The sequence below is a fragment of the Erpetoichthys calabaricus genome, chromosome 16 (genome assembly GCF_900747795.2).
Source record: "Erpetoichthys calabaricus chromosome 16, fErpCal1.3, whole genome shotgun sequence".
NCBI classification, from domain to species: Eukaryota; Metazoa; Chordata; class Cladistia; order Polypteriformes; family Polypteridae; genus Erpetoichthys; species Erpetoichthys calabaricus.
The window spans coordinates 34,332,456-34,358,709 of record NC_041409.2 but is presented as its reverse complement, the minus strand read 5'-3'; the positions used below and the strand labels follow the sequence as shown (position 1 = coordinate 34,358,709).

At 39.6% G+C, this 26,254-nt stretch overlaps 1 protein-coding gene across 1 annotated transcript in view; it reads right to left on the bottom strand.

Moving 5' to 3' along the window:
• ryr3 (ryanodine receptor 3) overlaps nucleotides 1-26,254 on the bottom strand; it is a 535,616-nt gene that overhangs the window by 33,608 nt on the left and 475,754 nt on the right. The window contains exons 83-93 of the mRNA XM_051920096.1: nucleotides 21,477-21,557; nucleotides 21,293-21,381; nucleotides 21,076-21,204; nucleotides 17,555-17,659; nucleotides 17,201-17,282; nucleotides 12,768-14,092; nucleotides 10,717-10,781; nucleotides 10,347-10,515; nucleotides 10,053-10,139; nucleotides 4,178-4,381; nucleotides 2,120-2,250 (exon numbers count right to left, since the gene is read on the bottom strand). Coding sequence (XP_051776056.1) covers nucleotides 2,120-2,250; nucleotides 4,178-4,381; nucleotides 10,053-10,139; nucleotides 10,347-10,515; nucleotides 10,717-10,781; nucleotides 12,768-14,092; nucleotides 17,201-17,282; nucleotides 17,555-17,659; nucleotides 21,076-21,204; nucleotides 21,293-21,381; nucleotides 21,477-21,557 — 2,467 coding nt within the window. The remainder of the gene's footprint in view (nucleotides 1-2,119; nucleotides 2,251-4,177; nucleotides 4,382-10,052; nucleotides 10,140-10,346; nucleotides 10,516-10,716; nucleotides 10,782-12,767; nucleotides 14,093-17,200; nucleotides 17,283-17,554; nucleotides 17,660-21,075; nucleotides 21,205-21,292; nucleotides 21,382-21,476; nucleotides 21,558-26,254) is intronic.

The window sequence follows — 26,254 nt, the reverse complement described above, 5'->3', positions numbered from 1 at the left end:
TGTAATGTCATGTATGATCTTCTGCTCTCAGTTGTAGTTTACAGCCTGATACTTTTGAATACAGGCGGCAGATGCATTAGGAGGGAGGCTGCTCAACCAGCCAATAAAGTTCTACAGCATTATTACTGCTTATGCATTAGGTTTATTAGCATGCTCCATATATGGATGTTTCAGGGTGTTCTGACGTGCGTTCACTTATGCATATTTACAAGGTGACTGTGATTTATAAAGGGTAAATTGCTTAGAAATGTGTGCACGGCAGATTTTAATAATCCTATTTTTGGAGGATACATTTCCCTGATTTTTTGGTGTACACATACTTTCACTCTTGAATCTACACAAAGTTTTATAAATTATTTCCCAAGACCCCAACCCAGTGCTGCAAATTGTCCCAGCTTCCAAATCAACATAAACTGGCTGATTGAAAAATGCTACAGGTATCTCAATTTTGTAACGCTGGGACAATTGTGGTACCCTTCAAATAATGTTGCATTTCTGTTTTCGGAGACTGCAATTTTTAATTTAACATTCTTTGATGAATTTACAACATTATGTCATTTTATTGTTTTTCTTTGCTTTGCTCACATTCATTAACATTTAGTACGTTAATTTTTCCCTATTACTGAATGTTCTTTATATTATCTGCCATTTTCAATTTCTGCAACAACTTTTTAAAAATTATTTCTCCAGTGTTTTCCTGTACTTGCTAGAGTTTCCAATTGTGGAAGCCAAATTACCCCCTGGGGACAAATAAAATTCTATCTAAGCTTATATGTACTTTCTTATAGAAAAACGTGTGCCTAAGAGGTTATCAGATTTTGCTCTGGGATTTGCAACATTTTATAATTTTGTCTTCCATATTTCCTGTTCTCTTCATTATGACATTTGTAACATAAATATGTGATTAGTGAAAAGTCCACATTTATTTGCTGTGGTTGTGCGATTTCCATTTTCTTGAGTTAATTACAAAAATTACTGCGATATGCAAAAATGTGATTAATGTGCTATACATGGTGTGGCACGCAGCTGGGGGTGGTACCCAGCCGGGACGCCCAGGAGGACAGGAGGAGGGCTCATGCCTCCTCCGGACCACGAGGGGGGCGACCGCCCTGGTTATTTTGGGGGCCACGGGTACAGGGCTTGGAAGCTCAACCCTGTAGGGGCCCGTGGTCACCGCCAGGGGGCGTCCCCATGCCTGGAGGACTTGGGACCCCAGCACTTCCGCCACACCAGGAAGTGCTGGGGGGAAGAAGAAAAGAGACACTTGGAGTGCTTCTGGAGAGACAGCCGGCACTTCCGCCACACAGGGGCGTGTCAGCGGAAGATTGCCGGGAATCACCTGGAGCACATCCGGGTAACTATAAAAGGGGCCGCCTCCCTTCAATCAAGGCTGGAGTCGGGTGGAAGAGGACGAGGTCTGAGAGTGAGTGAGTGAGTGAGTGAGAAAGAGGCGGCCTGAAGGCATATTGTGGACAGAGGCCTGGACTGTTGGGGTGATTGGTGCTGCGGCACCGGGTTGTGCAATCAATTGACTTTGTAAATAGTGTACAGAATAAACATGTGGTGGACTTTAACATGGTGTCCGTCTGTCTGTGTCCGTTCTATTTCCCACAATGGTCTGGTTTGTTATGTGAAAGGCTTGCCTATAGTGTCATTTAATTTTACTTTTCTCATCAGGCAGACTTTGCACCACTCATGTTATTATAATTCCTTCCGATGATGTTTAAATAATGCCTTACTTGATTTTCATGTATTTTAATATTAGCACCAGTTATTTCAGATGACTCTGAACTTTATGTGATATATACAGTGGTCAATGAACAAAGTAAATTTATCTTAGACTTGGACTCTAGAAAGAAAAATGTAATGGACACATTTGACAAATTTAATGTATCACCGTTGTCATGCTTAAACAGAAAATACTTATATTATAGTTATAATTAAATAATAGTTTACAAGTGCCATTTTTAAATTGCCCTTTCCCTGTGCAGGGAAAAAAATGGACGAAACCTTGGGAAAGATCCCTTTCCAGGTAGGTTGGGCGTGCAGTGGGTGTCAAAAAGAAGGGGGTCAATAAAATACAGTACAATGTATACAGTATGTTATCTACATGACTCACGGAGTGTTAATCACCAGCCGGTCCCACTGTCCCTTGATGTCGTCATCTGACGGTTGTTCAGTTATATAAAGGCCATCAAACTCCAACTTTCTGGCAATTTCCTTTTCACGTTTGAACACAACCAGAGGCACCTTTGGGATTAAGCAAGAGGCCATTTAACAATTCAGAAAGAACAATACAAATGAGCTTGAGATGTCCAGTTCATAATGGACTCCACTGTAGGAGCAAACATATTTGTTTTCTAAAAAAGACACTATTAAGGGATAGGTTTGATATTCTGGCAAGTGTCACTGCTTACATTAACCTAATGGCTAAAACAATGCAATATGATCACAAAATTCAGAAACGTCTGGGTGTCTTCATTGTCCACCATAAAGTTTTTCAGGTGACTAGATTGATAAACATTAGAAGGGCTTGGGCCAGGGTGTAGCACTGGCCAGTCAGAATCCTGGTAAGTTTGTGCACTGCAGTTGACCCTTCAATCAGACAAAATAAAGTTGAACTTTTATGGTACCCGACAGTGATGGAGTCACCTGAGATGCTGCCACAAACGAAGACAGACAGAAACTTTTGGTTTGTGCAAATGGCTCTATTAATCAAGGTTTTATTTTAAAACACTATCCCTAATGTAGACCCCCAAAGATTTCATATAATTCCTCTCACTGCTACTACCATAACAGAGGTAATTCCAGGTTTGTAATTCCAGGTTTATTTTATACATCTCTCTATTATAAAAGAAAATCATGAAACAAGACAAGACTATTGCCAAGAGATTTTTTCAAGTCCTGCCCTCCTCTCAACCATTTCAGGTTAATGGCCCACACCCACGGTCCTCACGCCTCTCATTAGTGTGAATGCTTTTGTCAGACAGTTCTTGTGCTCTCAGCTCTTATAAATTTTTACTTTTTCCTCAATAAAAGCAGACTTATTATGTCCAAATCTTATTGAAGAATTTCATCCCAAAGGGTTATCACCAGAAGAAATTAGTACATGGGCAATCCTAGCACTGAGAAACGATGAAGTCAAACGATTTAACACGAAAATTGTTGATCAGTTGCACAACAAATTGATTAAATGCGTATCAATAAAGTATGCTGAAACAGTTGGTGGTGATGTTGCGGAAGATGAATACATTAACTTACAATATCTACAACTGTTAATACCGTCCGGTCTTCCACCGGCCGAATTACTGTTGAAAGAAGGATGTATCGTAATGTTATTACGTAATTTATGTATGAGTGATGGACTATGTAATGGAACAAGATTAGTTGTATTTAAAATTGGTCGAGCAATTCTGACATGAAAATTTTAACATGCGACAAGAAAGATAATGTAGTACATCTTCCGCAGATAACACTAGATACCAAAGGAGATCTTGATATGCCATTCGTATTAAAACATTTACAGTTTTCCAATAGAATAGCTTTTGCTATAACAATTAACAAATCACAGGGACAAACATTAGAAAAAGTTGGTTTATTTATTAGAGAGAAAGAAACGATATTCACTCACGGGCAGTTATACGTCACGTTGTCACAATATAAGTCTAAACACGGAATCAAAATTCAGTGCGATATTGAAGAAAAGTTAATTCCAAATATTATTTTTACTGATGTTTTACAGTAAAAGTGTACGTTTAAAAAGTATCTGCATGTTAATTTCAAAGCCAAAGAGAACAAAAATGTATAATGCAACAAATACCTCTAACGCAACATGAAACATAATTTTCTTTCAATTTATTACGTTTTACTATATCTTACTATGGTTAATTACTCGCTGTAATGTAAAGGATTCTATTATGCATATGTAACAATTCCCATGAAAATAACAATCTGTTTAAATTGTACATTCGCTTCCCCATACACGAGCAGCAGAGCCGCAAAGTGGCTAGCACGTAGCTCCCGCCTGGGGGTTGGCGAGCGAAGTGAGCAGGTGGCAGAGCCCCCTAGTATTGTATATATTTATATACAAATGTTATAATAGTACTTAGTCAAGCTCTGTTTTAAATAGTGCAATTTTAAACTGAGCAGGTCCACAAAATGCCGAATGTCACCTTACCTTAAGGCAGTAGTACCCAATAACACACAAGAAGGAAATGACGGTGTGAATCACAGCCAGGAATCGGAGCGTAGGCGCCATGTAACCCGTACTCTCCTGCAAAACAAAGTAAACCATTCCTCCTTCATCCTCCTCCTCCTCGTCTCCATTCCACAGATCAGAGTCTTCATCCACTTCATCAAAGTCAAAGGGGTCCTCTGTGACCTAACAATACAAAATGTGTGGGCTTTCAGTTTCCTTTTTTGCCCCTCATAGAAAGATACTCTGAATTGTGTACACTTATGCACCCCAACACACTTTAAGTATGCCCAGCTATTCTTTTCCTGCACTTCCAATTTCATCTCACGCTTATAATCCTTGTTTATCTTTTTATCTGACTGCATTCCACATGTATATGCAGGCTTTCACTTGGATTCCCTTTGTGTCTCAAGACTTACCTGGTCTGTTGCCATCCAGTCTTTTTAGGTACAGTTTCCTACACCTGAAAATATGGCACAGGATCCACTAGAACCCACAGAATTCACTAGAACTCAAACACAACCTTCTAGAGTCTGGGGAACTCTTGTTAGAAGTGGTATTCATGAAAACCATTTATTCATGGAAACAAACCCAAGAAGCTTAGCATTGCACAAAACACAAGGATTGGGATACAGAGCAATAGAAGCAGGTGTTCTGGACTGATGAGTCAAAATTTGAAAGAAGAGTAGCCTGAATACAAAAAGTCATTTCGGGTGAAATCAAATGGAAAGATTCCCTCATCAGACTGAAAAACCCAGAAGCAGGTAGGCGGCCAGTTGGCAGAGATCTCCAGGACTCTGAGTTTATTTTTGACTTTCTCTTTTGCAGTTTTAATCTTCTCTGTTGTCAACTGGCTATAGTTTATCAATTAATTAATGGACAGATATTATTGATTTCCATTTATATTTAATCAGTTTCTGCCTTATTCTCTGTGTGTTTTAACAAATATGCATTTATATGTGTGCCAGTTCCGTATTTAGTAATTAGTATCACCTCTACTTGTATTTTAACTGTGATTTATTCACAGAGCTCTGTACCTACACTCAGTGAAGAGTGTTACACAAAAAAATAAGTTGTATTGTATTGTACTGTATTATACACTCACAGGCCATTTTATTAGGATCACCTTGCTAGTACAGGTTTGGATACCTTTTGCCTTCAGAACTGCCATAATTCTTTGTGGCATGGATTCAAAAAGGTGCTGGGAACATTCCCCAGGGATTTTGGTCCAAATTGACATGATAGCATCACGTAATTGCTGCACATTTGTCGGCTGCACATCCATGATGCGAATCTCCCGTTCCACCACATCACAGTGTTGCTCTATTAGAGATCTGGTGACTGCGAAAGTCATTTAAGTACAGTGAACTCATTGTTACGTTCAAGAAACCAGTTTGAAATGATCTGAGCTTTGTGAAATGGTGCGTTATACTGCTGGAAGTAGCCATCAGAAGATGGGTACACTTCAGTCAAAAAGGGATGGACATGGTGTGCAAAATATTCAGGTAGGCCGAGGCATTTAAATCAGGCATGTCAAACACGCGGCCCAGGGGCTGCATGTGGCCCACAACAGAAATCTGTGCGGCCCTCATGACAGATTCTAGTTAGCACTAAACTTGCACAAAATGATTACTATCGTTTGTGATTGAATCATTCTGTGTCTTCAGCGTTACTTATTGACTTTTCTTACTTCTGCCTTCTGACAAAAGCGCGTTTCCAAAGGCATTACGGTACCGGAAACGTCATCCGCTAGTATAGCCACGAGCCTTGTCCAAAGTTAATGAGCCGCAACGTCGCAACTGAAGTGCTAGGCTGCAGCAGCCTGGCAGCCTTAGGCATGTGCAAACTGTGCACCTGCAGAGGGCTGCCATGCCAATATATATTGAATATAAAACAGAAAGAGAAAATAAATAACGACACAGCTGACGGCAATGTGGCCGAAAAATATTGTGTTTCTTGTTAATTAGTACACTGTATTTACTAATGTCGCTCGAGTCAGAGCAGTAAGCTATATGTAGTATTATAACGTTCTGCTGTGATGAGAATATCATGGGCCGCCACTTAGTTTTCAAGTTACGGACACGCGCATATAGAAGTGTGACATGAGCACGAGGCGGCTATGCAGTATCCGCAACGGACGTGGCCATCCGCCGTGCATAACATACCATATTGACACTGGCGGGCGAAGGGGCCACCGATTCTTTCTCTGCCCAGGGCCGCCACGAGCCTAGAGCCGCCCCTGGCAGGCTACACTATTGGCTGGGCTGCTGAGACTGGCCACTGGGCAGAACTGACCATCACGAGTAGTAATAGCTCGCATATTTTCACATTTTTTTGCTCTAGTTTTATGTAATTTTGTGCTAGTATTGTAACAAACAGTTAGTGCAAACTACAGCTGAAAATCTGAAGTGGACGTGAGAAGTTGGGGAGTTGTTTATTAACAAATGTTTGTGATTTTGAGTTTGTAAAATTAGTGTAGGTCAGGGGGCTTTTTGCATATTGGCTTATTTTACAATCTAAACTTTGAAGTAAACTTAGTAAAGTAAAATTTGATTTTTGGAGGATTTGTTTTCCAACTTGAATTACTGAGCAATGAATTCAGTGAGCGTTTTTGTAATTTCAGTTCACATGAACAGGAGTTTGCGCTGTTTACGTCACCCTACTCTTACAACGTTGAGAATGCGTCTGAGAATATCCAAATGGAGCTGATTGAACTGCAGTCAGATTCTATTCTGAAGGCAAAATACAACGAAGTTGGTGTGCCAGGCTTGTATGCTTACCTGCCACCCTCGTATGTGCAGATCTGTAAGTTGGCATCGAGAGTACTGTCTATGTTCTGAAGCACTTACATTTATGAGCAATTGTTTTCGTTAATGAAAGCTACCAAAACCCTGCATCGCTCAAGACTTACCGTCGAGCACCTTTCATCCCTCATAAAAGTTGCAGCTGAACAAGATTTCAAGCCTGATATTGACAAGCTGGTTACTAACAAGAGATGCCAAGTGTTGGGACAAAAGAAATAGATCTCACACTGTAAAACTCCTACAGTATATAAGCAATGAATATAATGTAATGAATAAATTATAATAATATAAGGACCTAGCTAAGAGGCTAAGACTCTAATTGTACGCTGTTGTACGGAGATTGTATGGAAATAAATTGCTTTTCTTTAAACTTTAAGTGTTACATTTTTTAAAGTTTTCAATATGTTACAGTGTGGCCCACTGACGCACGTATGGCAGTCAAAGCGGCCCACCAACGGTAGTGAGTTTGACATGCCTGATTTAAATGATGCTCAATTGGTACTAAGGGGCCCAAAATGTGCCAAGAAAATATCCTCCAATTTATTACACCACCACCACCACCACCAGACTGAATTGCTGAAACAAAGTGGGATGGATCAATGCTTTCATGTTGTCGACAGCAAATTCTGACACTTACCATTCAAATGTTGTAGCAGAAATTGAGACTCATCAGACCAGGCAGTGTTTTTCCAATAATCTATTGTCCAATTTTGGTGATCCTGTGTTAATTGTAGCCTCAGTTGCATGTTCTTAGTTGACAGGAGTGGTACCCACTTTGATCTCCTGCTGCTGTAGCTCATCTGCTTCAAGGATCAACATGTTATGCATTCAGAGATGCTTTTCTACATATAGTACCTCGGTTGTAACGAGTGATTATTTGATTTACTGTTGCCTTTCTATCAGCTCGAACCAGTCTGGCCATTCTCCTCTAACCCCTGAGATCAACAAGGCATTTTGGCCGAGACAGCTGCCGCTAACTGAGTATTTTCCCTTTTTCTAACCATTCTGTGTAAACAATAGAGATGGTTGTGTGTGAAAATCCCAGAAGATCAGTAGTTTCTGAAATACTCTGATCAGCCTGTTAGGCACCAACAACCATGCCACTTTCATCTTGCCAGTCACCTTGCTTCCCCATTTTGACACAGTTTCAACTTCAGCAGATTGTCTTGACAATGTGTATATGCCTAAATGCATTGCACTGATGCCATGTGATTTGCTGATTAGATACAGTATTTACGTTAACATGCAGTTGAACAAGTTTACCTAATAAAGTGGCTGGTGAGTGTATATTCATACAATTTGTCTGAACACAGAATTTTAGGTGTATCTATGATCACAGTTCAAGATCAACATTTTGCATTATATGTTCCAAAAAAGTCTTTGTTAAATTTTTTTTTTAACGACTTCCTGGAGTCCTGAGAGCCTTTACATTCTATCGACAGAAGTGAACCGGAGATCAGTGGTCAAGAATTTGGGATAAAGATTTTTGTGAACTGTGTTTTTCTAGTCACACTGTTTAATGTCTTTTGTCAGGAGAACTCTTTGATATTATTTTTTTTTTTGACAGCACCTCTTAAATATGACCCAATTTTTACTCAAAACAAAACTCAATAGGACAACTAAATACAACGTATTTCCATAACTTGTGGAAAAATCTAACGGAGAGAATACTTTAACTTCATGTTCTATTATAATTCTAATTTGGAGGTAGTCATCTTAAGTAAAGAAGACAGGAGTTTTGAGGTAAGAAAGATGGAAATGTTGAGGTTGATTATTGAGTAATAATATTCACTGATCATGGTGATGTTGCATATTAAATAGAATATGTAAGTAAGAATTTCACTGTACTCTGCATCTGTGACAATATTAACCCTATGAACCTATGAACAAATAACACTACAACATATAGTGACCCTCACAGTCACTGGACTCCATATAATTTAAGTGATAAACCTGCTCTCCGCTTTCTCAACAGCTCATCTCCTGTAAGGCCAACCCTCCTTTCCAACTGCTGTCATGGAGTAACCACCGTCTAGTTGCCTGTGCAGGGCTGTGCACTTTCCTCAGCTAGTGTTCCATCATCACTGTGTATCATTCTGTGCTCCCTTCATTAAGTGTGTGCCTGTAAATGCCAAACCTGTAAGCAGCGCTTTGTTCCACACAATAGAGCACACTCTGGAGAAGAGAAACCAGACTGAACTAAGTGTTTAAAACAAGAAGCCTCCTATACATTGGCAGGGGCCTCCTGTAATGTGAAGACCTGATGCTGGTAGGACTACAAAATCAGGACCATCACAAAGCTGGTAACAAAATCAGGACCATCACAAAGCTGGTACAATGTAATTATTGATATAAAGCAGGCAAGACCAGAGCACAAATTGAGAAAAAAATCCAAAACTGGGTGTTTTCAAGACAGACTACATGAACTATTTGTGGAAATTCATGGGATCTACTAAGCTTTTGGGTTTGGGAAGCCGAGGTACAAAACCTTTGGCAGTACTATTTAAATTATCTGCTAGTCAATGGTCCCTCCAAAAGGCATCAGTTACTGTACATGATCTAATATACATATTATATATGCTCCTCTTGTTCTGCCATTCATGTCAACACTTGGGCAGTAGGATGAGAAATATTTTTCAAAATTAAACCAAGCTGGAAAAAACGCCTTCACTGGTGAGCAAACCTGCTCTTCTTACCAGCAGCTGTATGGCATAAAAATACTCCCTAAAGTATAGTGTCCATTCTTCAAAGCTGCAGATAAAACAGACTCCAGAGGAACAGAAAACAACTAATCCAGGGTTTTACCACTTCATTGGCTCTCCTACTATTTGGATTAGGACTTGTCTTTGCCTTGCGTTATGTTCATACCTCAAGCTGGGTGGATTTTTATTCATGATAAATGGCTGACTGAGGAACAGCAATCACAGAGGTATACCTCCAGCTCATAGCCTCAGTATCCTCTCCATCCCTTAGCAGATTCTTTTCTAAGACTCTTCACCCTCAGCCCTGACTCTAATCTCATTTCCTCAAAGAGGTATTGTAGAACTTGTTACCTTGTAGAAGAGGAGGATGAAGTTGATGGCGAAGGCCACAAAGAGAGCAAGAAGTCTAAGGTTGTAGAAATTGCGTGCCAGGTAATTCTAAAAGAAGACACAACATGAATGTTATTTCTCAAAGCACACAATAGTTGGACTGGACATGTAATAACACTGATTCCCAAGAGGTGAAACTGCTCTGCTATTGTCACTAAATCACTGGAGGAAAACAAGGTCACATTCTTGCCTACAGAGCAAGAGCTAAAATTAGCTCTGTTTAGTGCCACATTTCAAGTGGTAGTCACTGCTCACCAGCATCTTAGTCTGATACACCTCCAGGCCAGCCAGGAAATTAGCCATGAAAGCATCAGTCTCTTCCTGCTTCTGGCCATGTCGTCTTCTTCGGATCTTCTTCTCTTCTACCACTGGCTCTGGTGGCTCCTCTTCCTTGGCTTTATCCTTTTTCTCACCATCCTCAGTGCTTAGGATAACAGAACAAATAAGAGCGTGGACATTTTAATAGTTTACTCATTGCTTTCAATTCTAACCAAGATGAAATAATGCAATCCCACTTCATGCCCCTCTAGGTATTAAACCAGCCTCTGGTTTATGTTTAGTATGTCTTATGCCCCACAACCAAACTGCCTCTTTTGTGCTGGGGAAATCAGATGCTGCCACTTACTCTGCCTTTTCTGCTTCTGATTTGACTTCAGTTTCAGCTTCCTTGGTGATGGTGATGTCTGTTTCCTGAAATACCAAGGAAATACATTAGTCTGTTGTCACGTCCACAATGGTTGGAATTTCTGTCCACATAACTGCAGGCTCTGTTTCACATAAATTTAGTACAGGACCACCCAAAATGTTATGTATAGTATCACTATCTCAGGACATCTATTTGTGTAATATTTACATAGGATTACATTTATGTTTATGGTTCTAAGATATCCTTGCATAAATGCTTGGGGCCCTGGATTTCCAACTTCATATTCCATACTGCCACTTCTGTGAAAAGCAGTGTGTAAAAACTAATCAAGAGTTTAAGGAAAACTGATGCATGATACACCATTGTACAACCAACCTGCCGTGATATGACCGGTGAATAAGGTTGCATGCAGTTTCATTGTGTTGCGAAATTAGCTTTGTAACAAAAAGGCAAAATAATTGTGATCATACGCAAGGACAAGCAAAACATTAGCACCCTAAGCACTGTTTACAATGTTCAAGGCAGGGGAAATGTAGAAGTTGCTAAGCCTTGTGCTATGTTAACCTATAATAACACAAGGGGCACATTGATTGTGTGGAACAAGCAATGACACTCAACCCTATCATGCGTAAGCAAAAGAAAAAATAAAATAAAACTGCAAAGAACCATGCACTACTGTCTTGATTTTAACATCGGGCTGTGCGTTGGTGTCTGTCTCAATACGTGCCATACAAAGGACGTGTAGTAAATCTGCATCAGTACAGCAGTGGACACTGGACAGACCTTTCCTACTGCGTTTATGTTGATGTATTGGTATTTATATGTTCCTGTTACAAGTAATAATATTTTTCTTGTTGAAATAAATCAATATATTTGGCTAGTATTTCCAGGGGAAAACATTGCACTAAGGAGGTTAAAGACGAGATCACTTAAAGGCTAAGAAAATGGAGAAAATCCAAGCTGTTGAGACGTTCATTTATTCCATTCTAGTTGTATGACAAGAGAGCCTGCAAAGGTAAGGTGAAGCTTGAAAACAACACAATATCATTTAAAAGAAAATTAGTTCACTTCTTAAAAATGGCTTGACCAAGTCCCCAGTGATCAATGCCACTAGTGTTTCAATAAGAATTAAAAACATAATCAAACTTCCTTTTGAATACCTAATAATTCACACCCATAAAAGATGAAGCAACACAAGGCTCCTACTGCCCACATAAAATAGGGTACACAAATACTAGTGTTCCTCACAATTTATGGAATTCTTTGTTTCCAGTCTATTTTCGTGCTGATTCATTGTGCCATAGTAAGACTTATTCTGTAGGCCTGGCACCCTGCTGCTGTAGGAGCTAGCTCCTACTGAGTTGTAAAAATGGCTTATCAGTTTTCATCACAGAAAAAAAGAGATGTCACACATTTTTTGTGGACAAACATCTTAAAGGAGCTGAAATTCATACCCATTTATGTGTTCAAAGTGGGAGCAATACTTTACCTCTCAAAAATCTATAAAAGTGGACAGAGATTTACAGCTATGGTTGCATAGGTATGTCAGATGCAGAGATCTCAACATCTACCACTAAGGAAAAGTGGTAAGAAGCCATGGTTGTTGTTTTCACTGACAGATGAGAAACAGTAGGGGAACGGTCAAGGTTCAGCCTATGGTAGATGATGATGTGCCACAAAAAAAAGGTGCTGAACTGCTCTTATATTCAGTCACACACTTTTCTTTTGGAGGTTTACAGAAGATTGTGCACGAATGGTGTAAGTGTATTGAGAAGCAAGGACATTAAAATGAGAAGTAATGAATATGAAATTCATATGAACAATAGAGTGGGAATTTTGAGAAGAAGAACCCTTACAGTGATCACAAGGGTGAATGGTCTAAGGTAGCTACTCATAAATCACTGCAAAAGAGAACAACCTGAGGATGCTAATTTTCTTTTTAAACTTTTTAAATCTTTTTAAACCCCTGATCCAGTTCAAACCATTCACACCTATTATAAAATAAATTATTTAAATAGATTCAAACTCACCTGGGCTAGTTTCTTTTGATGCACTGCACTTACTAAAGATGATGGAGTGTCTGTGCCAATTATTTCAGAGATGTCACCTAAACCAGGCTCTGGGCTGTGTTTAGCATGGCCTTCCTTCTTTGGGCCAATGCCTAGTAGCTCTGACATCAGATCCGGCTCAGCTTTCTCTCCTTTTGCTAATTGTACAAGGTCAGAGGTGGTGGTCGATTCACTGCTGTCACCCTTTTCAGCTTCAAGGATGTCACCATGGATGCCAAACTGAGTGGGGTCAGGCATGTTTCCTAAGATATCAGTCACTTTAATGTTCTTTGCACCTTCAACTAAGCCACCCCCAAACATAGAGCTCCACACAATATGGATCAGGCCCCACACTAGGGTGAAGACAAAATGGAAGAGGCCAACAAATATCATCCAGAAGAATGAGAAGAAGACTTTGACCATTTCCTTTATTGTCATCTTTTTAAATTTCCTGTACTGCTTTCGAATATTTTTGAATGTGAGGAGATTCATGAAGTTGGCAAAGTTTTTCTTCATGGAGACACAGGCAATGGTGAAGGCAGATGAAGATTCCAAGTTTGCCTCCTCTTCCTCTTCTGATCCCAGTTCCTCCAGGAGGCTGTGTGGCTCATCCTCTTCCTCCTCGGCCCTTTCAGCAGCATCAGGTTCAGAAATCTGAGAAGCCAGTTGCATTTCAAAAATGGTGTCTTCACAAAAGTTCACAAAGAGCTCCATCTTTTCACTCTCCCCACCTTCATTGACAACATCAAAGATAAACTGCCGCTTCGACTCCTTGACCTGTGGCTTCTCCCACTGGGTCCTGCTGGACTCACTGATCTCAAAGTACACTCTTTCAATGCGCTTTGCTCCTCCCATGATTTCGATGCGGCCTAGGTAGGGTTCAAAGTAACTGAGGACGCTTTCTGCCAGTTCTAAGAAAGAACTGAGCCGCGAGTCGTGGGGCATGTGCTCTGACAGATTAGTTAGCAGGACTGCTACATTAAAGCCAATATCCTTAGCAGGCTCATGGAAACGATCTACAAACTCTTTATAGCTAAACATGTCATTCTCATCAGCCTCTGCACATGACAATAAGAATTCAATTTCTGATTGAGTGTACTGCTTTTGGCTTTCCATAGCTTTCTGAAACTCTTTCTTGGAGATGACTCCCTTTCCATCAGGATCATACTCCTTGAACGCATCAGAAGACGTTAGGTCTTTCAACTTGAGGAACATATCAAAAAATTTCAGGATCATTTCAACATTGCTAGATGATTCTACCAGGGTATCAACCATCTGCTTGCCAATTGTTCCATTTACAACATTACCTGAGCATAAAAAGAAAAATAAAACCTGTAAGGAAGCATCACCTCTGTTCCTTTCTGCAGACAGAAAAAATTCTGCTTTACAATTTTGTAAAATAGTTCTAAGATGGTCAAGAACATCAATGTTATTATTCTTATTAACCTTACAGGGCTAAAATGCATAAACAATTTTATGTTAAAGGCTAGGTTCACTTTTAAACTTGGACTTCAACTTTGGTACATGCAATATTTTGTTGTATTTTGTATTGTTTATTGTTACATTTTTTAATGTCCTTTGCTGTTACAGATGGAATGAGCATGTAAAAAGGATCAAATAATGCAAAGCTTGGAAAGAATTAATTCCAGCTGATACTAGGATGTCATACTCAGAGGCAATTGTGCTAAAAGGCAATGGGGCCTGTAGGCCTGTAGCCAGATTGTTATACATGATCTATGATTTTGTTATAGACTCTTAAGGTCGATTTATACTTCTTTGTCAAGCTTATGCTATAGCCATGTGCGTTACCTGCATACACTGTAAGCTGTTGAAAGCAGTTTATACTTCTGCATTACACTAAGCTACAGGTGTATGCATAAACACTAGTTGGCAGTATTTGTAGTATGCAAGAAAAGTGAATGAAGGCAGCTTTTGCCCTCCAGGATCTCCCCTTGCTAAACATTTTCTTCCATTGGTAAACTTACTTGTCCTTCACATTTTTCCAAAGTTTACATACACTTGCTGACTTCCAAATCAATGCTGGACAATTTTTCATAGCACAAATTGGCAACCACCTAATTGACTTTGTATATTTTATGACTTCATCAAGTCTTTTCTTGATCTGCTCTATGTTTACTTCAGAATAGCAAAAACAAATGGAAACATTTCAGTAAATTAGTGGTTACCAAACTAGCCAATTAGAGCTGCAGAGGTCTGCATATCTCCACATTGACACAACGAGTAGTCACATTTTTGAGGTGCATATTGGGCTCTGGCACAGCTACATTGTAGCCTCGATGGAAAAACATAGATCAGCCTTTACAGGGCATTTAACATTGAAAATCTGAGAAGTTATTTAACACAAATTGTTTAGAAAAAAAGAAGTACATTGTAGGAAGAAAAATTATGTTAATATGTCAATCCTGATCAAGGGCACTAATCTCTTGGACTTTAAGAGACATTCTTAGGCTGAGGATACCATTTGCTTATTTTTTATAGTTAAGGCCTGGTGAATGCATTTCTGTAATTTGCTTCTCAGCTAAGAATGGAGTGTGAATAATGTCACAAAAAAGAATTATCCTACATACAGTATGAAGAAGAAATCTACCGAATCTACCTGTTACACAAGGCCAGTTTCTTTTTCATCTTCTGGTTTCAACACTTACTCAAGGTAATATGAGATAACATAGCAGGGTGTAGCAGGCTATGACACTTGCCTGTTGTTGTATGCTCAAAATTGAAATTTATATTACTGAAGTTGCTCTGAAATTGTATTAAATCAAGATTTTCAGTGAGGTTTCCCTGTGCTATGTCACTAGGAATCTGGCTCTGTAAGTCAGGTAAAAAAAAAGTATTGGAAAAACATTTAAATGCAGCTCATTTCTTATGAGCACATGTACAATATTAGAACTTAAAGATTTGTGTGATACAGGTAAAAAGATAAATAAATGGTCTCCTGCTTAAAAGTATGAGGGCAAATCAAAAAGTAAAGGTAATTTGACAATTACCCAGTAACTGCAACGGATACAAGCTGACACAAGAGAACACGTTCTTGATGGTTTATGGGTAGTTCAAACAGACACAGTGCAGCGCTCTGCCATTATTCTAGCTAAAGCCAACACCAAATGAACACAGATGCTCCGCTGTGGGATTGCGCCATTGTTAAACAACATACCACAGTGAGATTTCTATGGATGGGGGAGTACAGCCCCCTAAGATACTGGCTCAGTACGGAAGTGAAAACAGCATGAACTCAACAAAAAGTTTATGAATAGGTAAAAAGGTTTAGAGTGGGAATAACACATGTAATCGATGAAGCTTGATGTAGTTGGCCACCAACATTGCACACACAAGACCACATCGAATGCCTTCATCCAAGAAGATTGACAGACTACATTGTCTGCTTCTGTTGCACATTTGGATATCAGCTATGGATCTGCACATGCCATAGTGTGTGATGACTTTGGGGTACCTTAAAGTTTGCGCAAGATGAGTATCCAAGCAGCTTGAGCACATGAATGATTGAACGTAATTCCTGAAATGTTATGAAGAAGATCTGAGTGCTTTGGGCGGATTGTCACCAAAGTTAAAATACGGACAGCAAGAGACAAAGTATTCATTGAAAACATCCATCTTTTCCAGTAAAGCAGAAATTCAAACGACAGTCCTTAGCCAAGAAAATCATGATGACTTTCTTTTGGGATATAGAGGGTCATATTCTGGCCAATCTTCAGGAACACAGACAATCAGTGACCAGTGCTATGCTTAGAGAGAAAATGAAACCTGCGAGTCACAGCAAAAGAAGAGGATTGCTGTCAAGAACAGCATTGCTGCTCCATGACAACACATGTCCTTGCTACAACGGTGGAGACAATTCAACAGTTGCAGTGTGAACATCTTCCACATCCCCCTTACAGTCCTGACATGGCACCATGTAACTATTACATCTTTAGTCTACTTTATGAGGCTCTACACAGTTGCATGTTCACCTCTGATAATGAGGTGAAGGAAGGGGTGCAGACCTGGATTCAGGTGCAGCCGAAAATCTTTTTCAAACAAATGAAGAAGTTAGTGGATTGATACAAGAAGTGCATCAACCTGCAGGGAGACAATGTGGAGAAGTGATGGAATTGTTATGTTCTTCTGCTTACAGTTAAAATTATTAAAGGCTAGGTTGCTTTTACTTTTTGATTCTCCCTTGTATACAGCAGAAGTTCCAAAGTAGTTGGACATGATACTGAACACTACCCTCTAAATAACAATGTCTTGCAGTCTTATCATTATATACTGAACGTGTCAGCCACTCTACTGGAGGCCCTTGAGTGAAATAAGGTGCCTGTTGGGAGGGTGGAGGAGGGGCATGCTTCAATAATCTTTTGGGTGTAGTCTGCAGTTTTAATGTGGGCTCTACTTACCTTCCAGTAGTGACAACATCATTACCACCATATCCTGCTGCAGATCCAGCAGTTCCTTGAGAAGCTCAATCTGGCTGGCATCCTAGGAAAGCAGAAAAAGGAAATACTGAGCAAATGATGAGAATAAATCACACTGGTGGCTCATTTCTAATTAAATATCTATTTGACATTTAAATGTTCTGATATTTAAAATTAAACAACAAAGTGAATACCATGTCAATTAACATGACATCTTCATTTTATTTCATTTTACTGAAAATCATAGGACAACTCTGACAAAGTTACAGTGTCAATTGCACTTCATAATCATACTGACGAAAACAAAAAAGCTCTCTTTATGTGGCCTCAACCTACCTGGGAGAGCTTCATCTGCATGTTAGCAAAGACATGAAGAAAGCCAACCACTGCATCCCAGAGCCTGCTGTGTGCAAGGCTTTGTTGATTGCCAATACAGGGGCCCTAAATTGAAATAAAAGATAAAAGGAGTTAGCAGTCTGTGTGGGTGCTCCCAATAGACCGATATGATTCATCCCAGCAATGAGATTTAGAAATATCTCAAGCCAGCTTGACATCTTCTACAATCTTTGCCAACCCATGACAGTGTTTAGTTGCATTAGGTTAACAACCCTAGAGTCCAGAAGTTTATTTTCTATTTTCATTGTATTTTCTTCATTTCACCTTCTTCAAGAGATTGAAACTAACATTTGTGGTTGTATCACAACTTAACAAAAACATAAGACAGACAATATATACATTCTAAAATGTAATATATTTAAACCATCTAAATCCATTTAAAGGTCACAGGAGGTAGCAGCTTGTCCCAGTACCATTATGTGGTCCTACATTTTGATGATGACTACTGTTTTTGTCATGTGGCTTTTATAGCACTTTAAATAGAATAAGTAAAAGCTGGCATACATTAAAAAGCTGGTTAAATGGTTATAATTAAGGAATACCTTATGTGCATATCCATGTGTATGTGCTGTATGTTATCACATGACCGTAGGCAACAGCCATTCTCAAAAGCATGAGGTATCATGAACACTAGGACAATGAAATGGTAGACAAAAAGGTCACACTTATCATAAGGATTGATGGATGCAATGAGAAGTGAAGCAAAATGACACCTATAATTGGCTAGCTGAGTAGACTGAAATATGAAAGCTTTCAAAGCATCTCAACCCCTTCTTAAGGGAAAGTGTAATAGAGAAACTTGAGATATCTATGTTTATACACATACCAGGAAGGAAACATGATTCTGAACTCCTTATGTGAGATGTCTTTAGTGTCAAATATTTACAAACCACTCCAACATATGTTTCATTTAGCAGGAGAGGACAAAACTATGCAAACTCTAGCCTCAGAATGGAGACAGGATATTCATACTTAAGAAATAACAGGCCCTAACAATTAAGTGAATAATGGAGACAGCAGGTCCACAGTGTTAATAAACAAGAGGATATTCTAGTTAGGATAAAAATGAAGAGGGTATGATCTCACAGTTAAATCACAAAAAGGAACAGTTGGGTCCCCCAGTTAAAAATAAAAATTAGAGAAGATGCCATACCAGCTGAAGCCACACTAAAGACAGAGTGGCTACATTGTGATGCTTGTCTTGGATAAAGTAGGTCACCATTAGTAATGTCTACACTGGAGATACTGCTCGCCCTTCAGTTAATCCCCTAATGAAAACAGAAGGTCCATTAATGGCCATTTTCGGCCTTTAGCTCATTGCTTCCTAAAGAGCTTCTGGTCCTCCTGCAGCCCACAATTTTGTATTAAGTGAGGTAGAAGATGTTAAACCAAAGAGAGAGAGAAGAGGCATTACCAGATAAGTCAAGAGTGGCAAAAGGGGACCCATCTCAGTTAAGCTAACAAGCTAGACAAAGACCATACTACTAAAACCAAACTGAAAATACAAAGTCCTGTTAGACAGTTCCAAAAAGGTGGCAGGTACTTCTTCCAGCAGCAGGGTAACCCAACCATTTCCTTTCTGACCAAACTGGCCATTGCTGATTTATTTAAAAAGACCTTGCAAATACTGCTGGGCATGCTAATGATAAGCAGATGCTTTCAGTTCGATACACAGCTCTGTGAAGAAAGAAATGTGCTGGATAATCAATGTGAATATCCTCAAATTGTTTTACATAGCGCCTTAAGTGATGGCCTTATCCTGAAATGCTTGATGCTCCTAGCACAGCTCTTCATTAGAGTGGCATATTACTCACTCAGGTGCAGTGAAGGTGGCTTACGTGTTTGCAACAGGGACACAAGGGGATTCAAAAGTTAAATCTAGTTGGAACCTAGTGGATTTTTGCCCTGCTCTTGAACCTGAGTGTCCAGCTTCCTTGAGTGATTGCTTTTCAGACCCTTCTGTCATTCCTTCTTGCTTATTGTCTATAATATCATCTTAACATAATTGCTCCTCCCTGTGGCTAAACTGTGAACCTTACTCTCTAGGTCTGTGAAGTGGACAGGATGTAACGGTAGTGAGCAGGTTTGAGGTAACAGATGAGATCCCAATTCGAGTAGGTCTGCACCAGGAATCTTCTTGAAGCCCTTACCAATTTGATCTGGTTAGGGATGTATTGAGTCATGGGATAAAAGACAAATCCCCCTATGCAGGCTTTTTGCTGATGACACTGTGTTGTGTAGCACCAGAAAAGAGGAAGTGTCGAAGAAGTTGGAAGAATGGAGAAAGGTTTTGGAAGAAGAAGACAGAATGTGAGGTGTAATGATAATCAGGATTCAGAAGTTAGTCTGCAGGGAGAGCCGATAAAAAGATGTAAATATCTAGGATCAGTGGTAGCCCAAGATGGAAAACTAGATGTAAAGATAACCCATAGAGTACAGTGTGGATAGATCAATTGGAAGAAGGTATCAGGAGTGTTATGTTATTGAAGAATAAAGGTCAAGGTTAAAGATAAGGTTTTTAAGACAGTTGTAAGACCGGTAATGATGTATGAAGCTAAAACATGAGCCATAAAGGAAGTCCAAGAGAAGTTCAATGTTGCAAAAATTACAATGTTGAGATGGATGTGTGGAGTTACAAAAAAAGGGCCGAATAAGAAATGAGGCAATTAGAGGTACAACAACAATGGCAGAGATAATCTACAAAAGTACAGGAAAGTAGGTTGAAGTGTTATGGACATGTGATGAGGAGAGAGTGAGACAATGAACATGTGTACAAAGGACTGATGGGAATGAAAGAACAGGGGAATAGAAACAGAGGGAGGCGAAAGTGGAGGTAGGCGGATAAAGTAAAACAAGATCTGAAGGTAAAGGGTCTGACATTGGAGGAAATGCAGGACCAAGCTGTATGGAGAAGGCTGATCAAACACATTGACCCAACACAGAGAAGAAAAAGAAGATAAACATTGTAAATGTCATCTGTTCTAAAACTCAGGTTCTTTGATACTTCAGGTTAAGATGGTGAATTGTTATATAAAAGGTTTACTTGAAAAAACTTATGTCCATGACACCTAAAAAGAGTGTCAGAATCAGGTAGAAAAGTCAATGTAAGGCAGAATTAAGTCAGCATTTGGAGACATTGCAAGAGTTAACAAAATTCAGACAATCTCCGTAAGCACGGCTCATCTTTAAACATGATGGCCATCATGATGTCATGTACTACGATAGGTACAGTATGCATTTGAGAGCAACATAATATCATAGCAACCATCACATCAAACTTTAATCAAAAAGCATTTGCTGAGGTCAAAATATACAGTAAATAAAAAATAATCATCAGAATAAAAAAGACAGCAATGTGCTTCAACTTGCCTGCCACTCTTTTAATCATCCTCATCCTAATCATGGTTTTAATTTTATACATTGTGAGCATTTTGAAGTGGTGAACGTTTTGTCTTGCTTACCTGAATGTACTCAGTGAGAGAGTTAAAGATTTGTTTGGCGACACCCAAAGCTTTTGAGAAATTGCGCTGCCCAGGCTCATCAATCACATCCTTGCCTGAATAGTACCAATAAAAGTCACTGATGGATTCCTGTGGAAACAGGCGTGGGGTCAAAAATCATCGTGCAAAAGACTGTGCTCTGCCATGAAACTCACTCCTGAATTTTTAATGCACATACTTGAAGCCGCAGAAGGTAATCGACTGTGCTGATGATTATGTTGATAGTGGTGGTGTTGCCCGTCTGAGTGCGTAGGAAATTCTGGAAATCTGTTTATAAAAAAACAAACACAACTCAAAAAAAGAAGAAATAAAAATGATTAAGGTATAGACTTTGGAGAGAGGAAGTTAAAGAGCAAACATACCATTATTGTGACCCTCACAGAGCAGCTGCAAAAACCTAAACAGATCCCGGGTGAACTCATCATTCTGCAGGACCTTTTCGCCTTGAAGACAGAAAGTCATGTTAACTGGATTGAATCCACATTGACCCTATTTTGTCCCCTTAGCCTGTTTCTTCTCCCAGACGTGCCTTAACGGGACACCTGGCAAAAGATAGAGCAAATCATGCAGTACAGCGCTTTACAGGCGTGGCCAGGCTCATTCAGGATGGCAGAGCTGCTGTCTGAAAAGTGAGAAGAGTTACTAGAGGAACCATACACCAAGACAACAGTTCCAGCATCCTTTGGGTAGCAGGTAATGTGACAAGCTCTGCATGTCAGTCTGAGCTCAGTAATGGGGTGACGCAGCGAATGGTGCTCAGTTAGTAATGCTGCATGAGGCGCTCTCACAAAAGTAACAGGCACTACAGGGCAAAGAAGATCAAAAGTGACTGTTGTTTCAAATTAGCATGCACAATTCCTGTTAATCAATGATATTAGTCCAAAGTCAGGGAAATGGAGGTATTGGGGGAGGGGTTTTTGATAAACAGGAGGCATTGGGGCAGGGGAGAGGTACAGGGAAAGGGGTGAGGTATAAATTTACATCTGCATTCTCAGGGCAGAACTCAAAAGTGAAAATCCAAGCCAAGTATTTACCCCTCTCACGCACGATCACTGCAACCGATGAGTTCAAAGAAATGACAGAGAAGAGAAAGCAGACGTAAGCATTGGAGAAGACACTGAATTGAATACAAGTAGACAAGTTACAAAGTTTGACAACAAAAACATTTGTTTTTTTCACATAACAGACACAGCGTAACAAGTACAATGCTCTTTGCGTTGGGAAATGTGAGCAAGAGTGCAGAGGACACTTTTTAACATCTTAGTAGGCTTAAAGCACACTACTGTCCTCCCCTGGCTAGAAGCAGCATAGTAATATTTTGGATTATTTGTTGGTGGTTCAAGTAATTTGATTCACACTGTGTTTTCATGTACTGCAAACTCCTGATACAAAACTTTCATCCTATCTTTATCCAGATCATTTCTTAACAGGCTTTGTGTTGGTATTCACAGTGAAAATATTCTGCTACTGGAAACAGCAGATGGAACTGAAGTAGGAATCACAAAATGAAACTTAGCCAAAGCATAGCCAAATTCGTTATCTAAAAAGTCAGGTCACTTATAAAACTCAAGACAAAACCCCAAAACCTCCAGAAAAAATAAATAGCAAGCCAGAAAACTTGAAATGAAATGCACTACAAACTTCAAGGAATTAAGGAAGTGGATGTGCTGACCTTTATCCCATTGCGACGATAATGTTATGTGTGCACACCTCCAGTCCAGTTTTCATAGTGGCTTGGTGGGCATCATGCTACAATACTGTGTGTCCACAACAAACAAAAGACTTAAACAATTCGTGACCATGTCAAAAAGAGCAGCACTTTAACTTATGGATAAATACGATCAGAAGCACTGTGGTTGTATGACAATATCCATTCAATGTCATTTTTAACCTCCTTAAATGAGTCCAGGGTCATGGGGGGGTGTAGATCCATGGGTGAATTTAGCAGGCACTGCCTTGTTTAGGGGCCTATAATTGTATCCAATTGGCTTTGACAGGAATAAACCATGGACAGGGAGCCAGTCCATTACAGGGTGAACACACACACACCAAACACACAACTGGGTCAATTTAGCATCACCAGTTCACCTGACCTGCATGACTTTGGATTATGGGAGAAAATCAGATCGCCTAGTGGAAACCCAGGCAGACATGGGAAGGACACAAAAACTTTGCACAGGGAAAACCTGGGACAAGAAGATCTCCTTACAGCAAAGCAGAAGTGCTGCGACTGTGCCACCCTTGTCACACACGTACGCTTGGGAGGCAGTCAAATGGTTCAAACTGGGGTATTGACAAGCCTGACAGAGGATTGGTGCCGAGTATTAATTCCTCTTCTTCTCTCTCCACAGACCCTCAGAGGAGAAAACCAGTTAAATACCTCACTTCTGGCACCCACAGATGACCTCACTCCACTTCCTGCCCTGCAAACACAACCTTCCTGTTTTTATAAAGTCAATCAGTAAACTCAGTCATTCAGTCCCGTCATATGGTACTCGTCACAGTCTTTAGAGAGACTACTCAACTTCACATACAATATACTGGGTGGATCCCCAACTCTTTTTGATTTGTCTTCTGCTTTATTACACCCTATACATTTCTCTTATATCAAATTATAAAATTTTGGAAAATATAATACTTTCACTGCAAGCACCATCACAAAGCACTTTACTGATGCCTTAACTGCTTTAAAAATTCTAATCGTAACCACCATTGCAATATCTAGCACTTGGGAAGCTCTAACACTAAAGATTAATACAGGGTGGATTATTATTTATGTATTCGTTTATGAAACATTCAACATTTATCTGCTTATTTGCCATAATAATCAATTTGATGAAATATTCACAAAAATTCCCTATTAACTGTTTAATTCTTGACTAATGCATGCATTTTCATTTATTTCAAAGGCTCAGCATATATCCAGTCAGTTAGTTTATTTCTGTATATTTTTTCACAGTTTTAGCATTACAAATAATCTTTATCTAGCTGTTTTATAAATGTATTAAGGCTCTCTTTTTCACTCCCACTTACCCCTGAACCAGGTCACGGGTGTCTGCTGGAGCGTATCTCAGCTAGCATAGGGCGCAAGGCAGGAATAAACTGTGGGCAGGGCACCAGTCAACTGCAGGGTGAACACATACACACGCACACTCTCCCCAACCACACACTAGAGCCAATTTAGGATCGCCAGTTCACCTAACCTGTATGTCTTTGGACTGTGGGAGGAAACCGGAGCACCCAGAGGAAAACCACACAGATATGGAGAGAACATGCAAATTCCATGCAGGGAGGACCCGGGACATGAACCCTGGTCTCCTTACTGCAAGACAGCAGTGTAATATATGCACTGTTCATATGCAGTCATATGAAAATGTTTGGGAACCCCTCTCAGCCTGCATAATAATTGACTCTAACTCTAAGATAACAGTGGTATGTCTTTCATTTCCTAGGATCATCTGAGTACTGGGGTGTTTTCCAAACAAAGATTTTTAGTGAAGCAGTATTTAGTTGTATGAAATTAAAGCAAATGTGAAAAACTGGCTGTGAAAAAATGTGGGTCCCCTTGTAATTTTGCTGATTTGAATGCATGCAACTGCTCAATACTGATTACTTGCAACACTGTTGCAGTACTGGTTGGATTAGCTCATTAAGCCTTGAACTTCATAGACAGGTGTGTCCAATCATGAGAAAAGGTATTTAAGGTGGTCAATTGCAAGTTGTGCTTCTCTTTGACTCTCCTCTGAAGAGTGACAGCATGGGATCCTCAAAGCAACTATCAAAAGATCTGAAAACAAAGATTGTTCAGTCTCATGGTTTAGGGGAAGGCTACAAAAAGCCATCTCATAGATTTAAACTGTCAGTTTCAACTGTAAGGAATGTAATCAGGAAATGGAAGGCCACAGGCACAGTTGCTGTTAAACCAGGTCTGGCAGGCCAAGAAAAATACAGGAGTGGCATATGCGCAGGATTGTGAGAATGGTTACAGACAACCCACAAATCACCTCCAAAGACCTGCAAGAACATCTTGCTGCAGATGGTGTATCTGTACATTGCTCTACAATTCAGTGCAATTTGCACAAAGAACATCTGTATGGCAGGGTGATCAGAAAGAAGCCCTTTCTGCACTCAAGCCACAAACAGAGTTGCTTGTTGTATGCAAATGCTCATTTAGACAAGCCAGATTGATTTTGGAACAAAGTGCTTTGGGCTGATGAGACAAAAATTGAGTTATTTGGTCATAACAAAAAGTGCTTTGCATGGCGGAAGAAGAACACTGCATTCCAAGAAAAATACCTGCTACCTACTGTCAAATTTGGTGGAGGTTCCATCATGCTGTGGGGCTGTGTGGCTAGTTCATGGACTGGGGCCCTTGTTAAAGTCGAGGGTCAGATGAATTCAACCCAATATCAACAAATTCTTCAGGCTAATGTTCAAGCAACAGTCACAATGTTGAAGTTACGCAGGGGTTGGATATTCTAACAAGACAATGACCCAAAACAGTTCGAAATCTACAAAGGCATTCATGCAAAGGGAGAAGTACAATGTTCTGGAATGGCCGTCACAGTCCCCTGACTTGAATATCATCGAAAATCTATGGGATGATTTGAAGCAGGCTGTCTATGCTCGGCAGCCATCAAATTGAACTGAACTGGACAGATTTTGTATGGAAGAATGGTCAAAAATACCTCCATCCAGAATCCAGACACTCATCAAAGGCTATAGGAGGCGTCTAGAGGCTGTTAGATTTGCTAAAGGAGGCTCAATTAAGCATTGATGTAATATCTCTGTTGGGGTTCCCAAATTTATGCACCTGTCTAATTTTGTTATGATACATATTGCATATTTTCTGTTAATCCAATAAACTTAATGTCACTGCTGAAATCCTACTGTTTCCATAAGGCATGTCATATATTAAAAGGAAGTTGCTACTTTGAAAGCTCAGCCAATGATAAACAAAAATCCAAAGAATTAAGAGGGGTTCCCAAACTTTTTCATATGACTGTATTTACAAGTTAAATAAGATTTATTTTGTAATTCTCAATTATGCATAGTTTTTAGTTTTTTTAGAAACAAATATTAAGTATTAATAAAAAAAATTGAACCAACATCAACAACCAGCAGCTAGATTCCTGTTTGA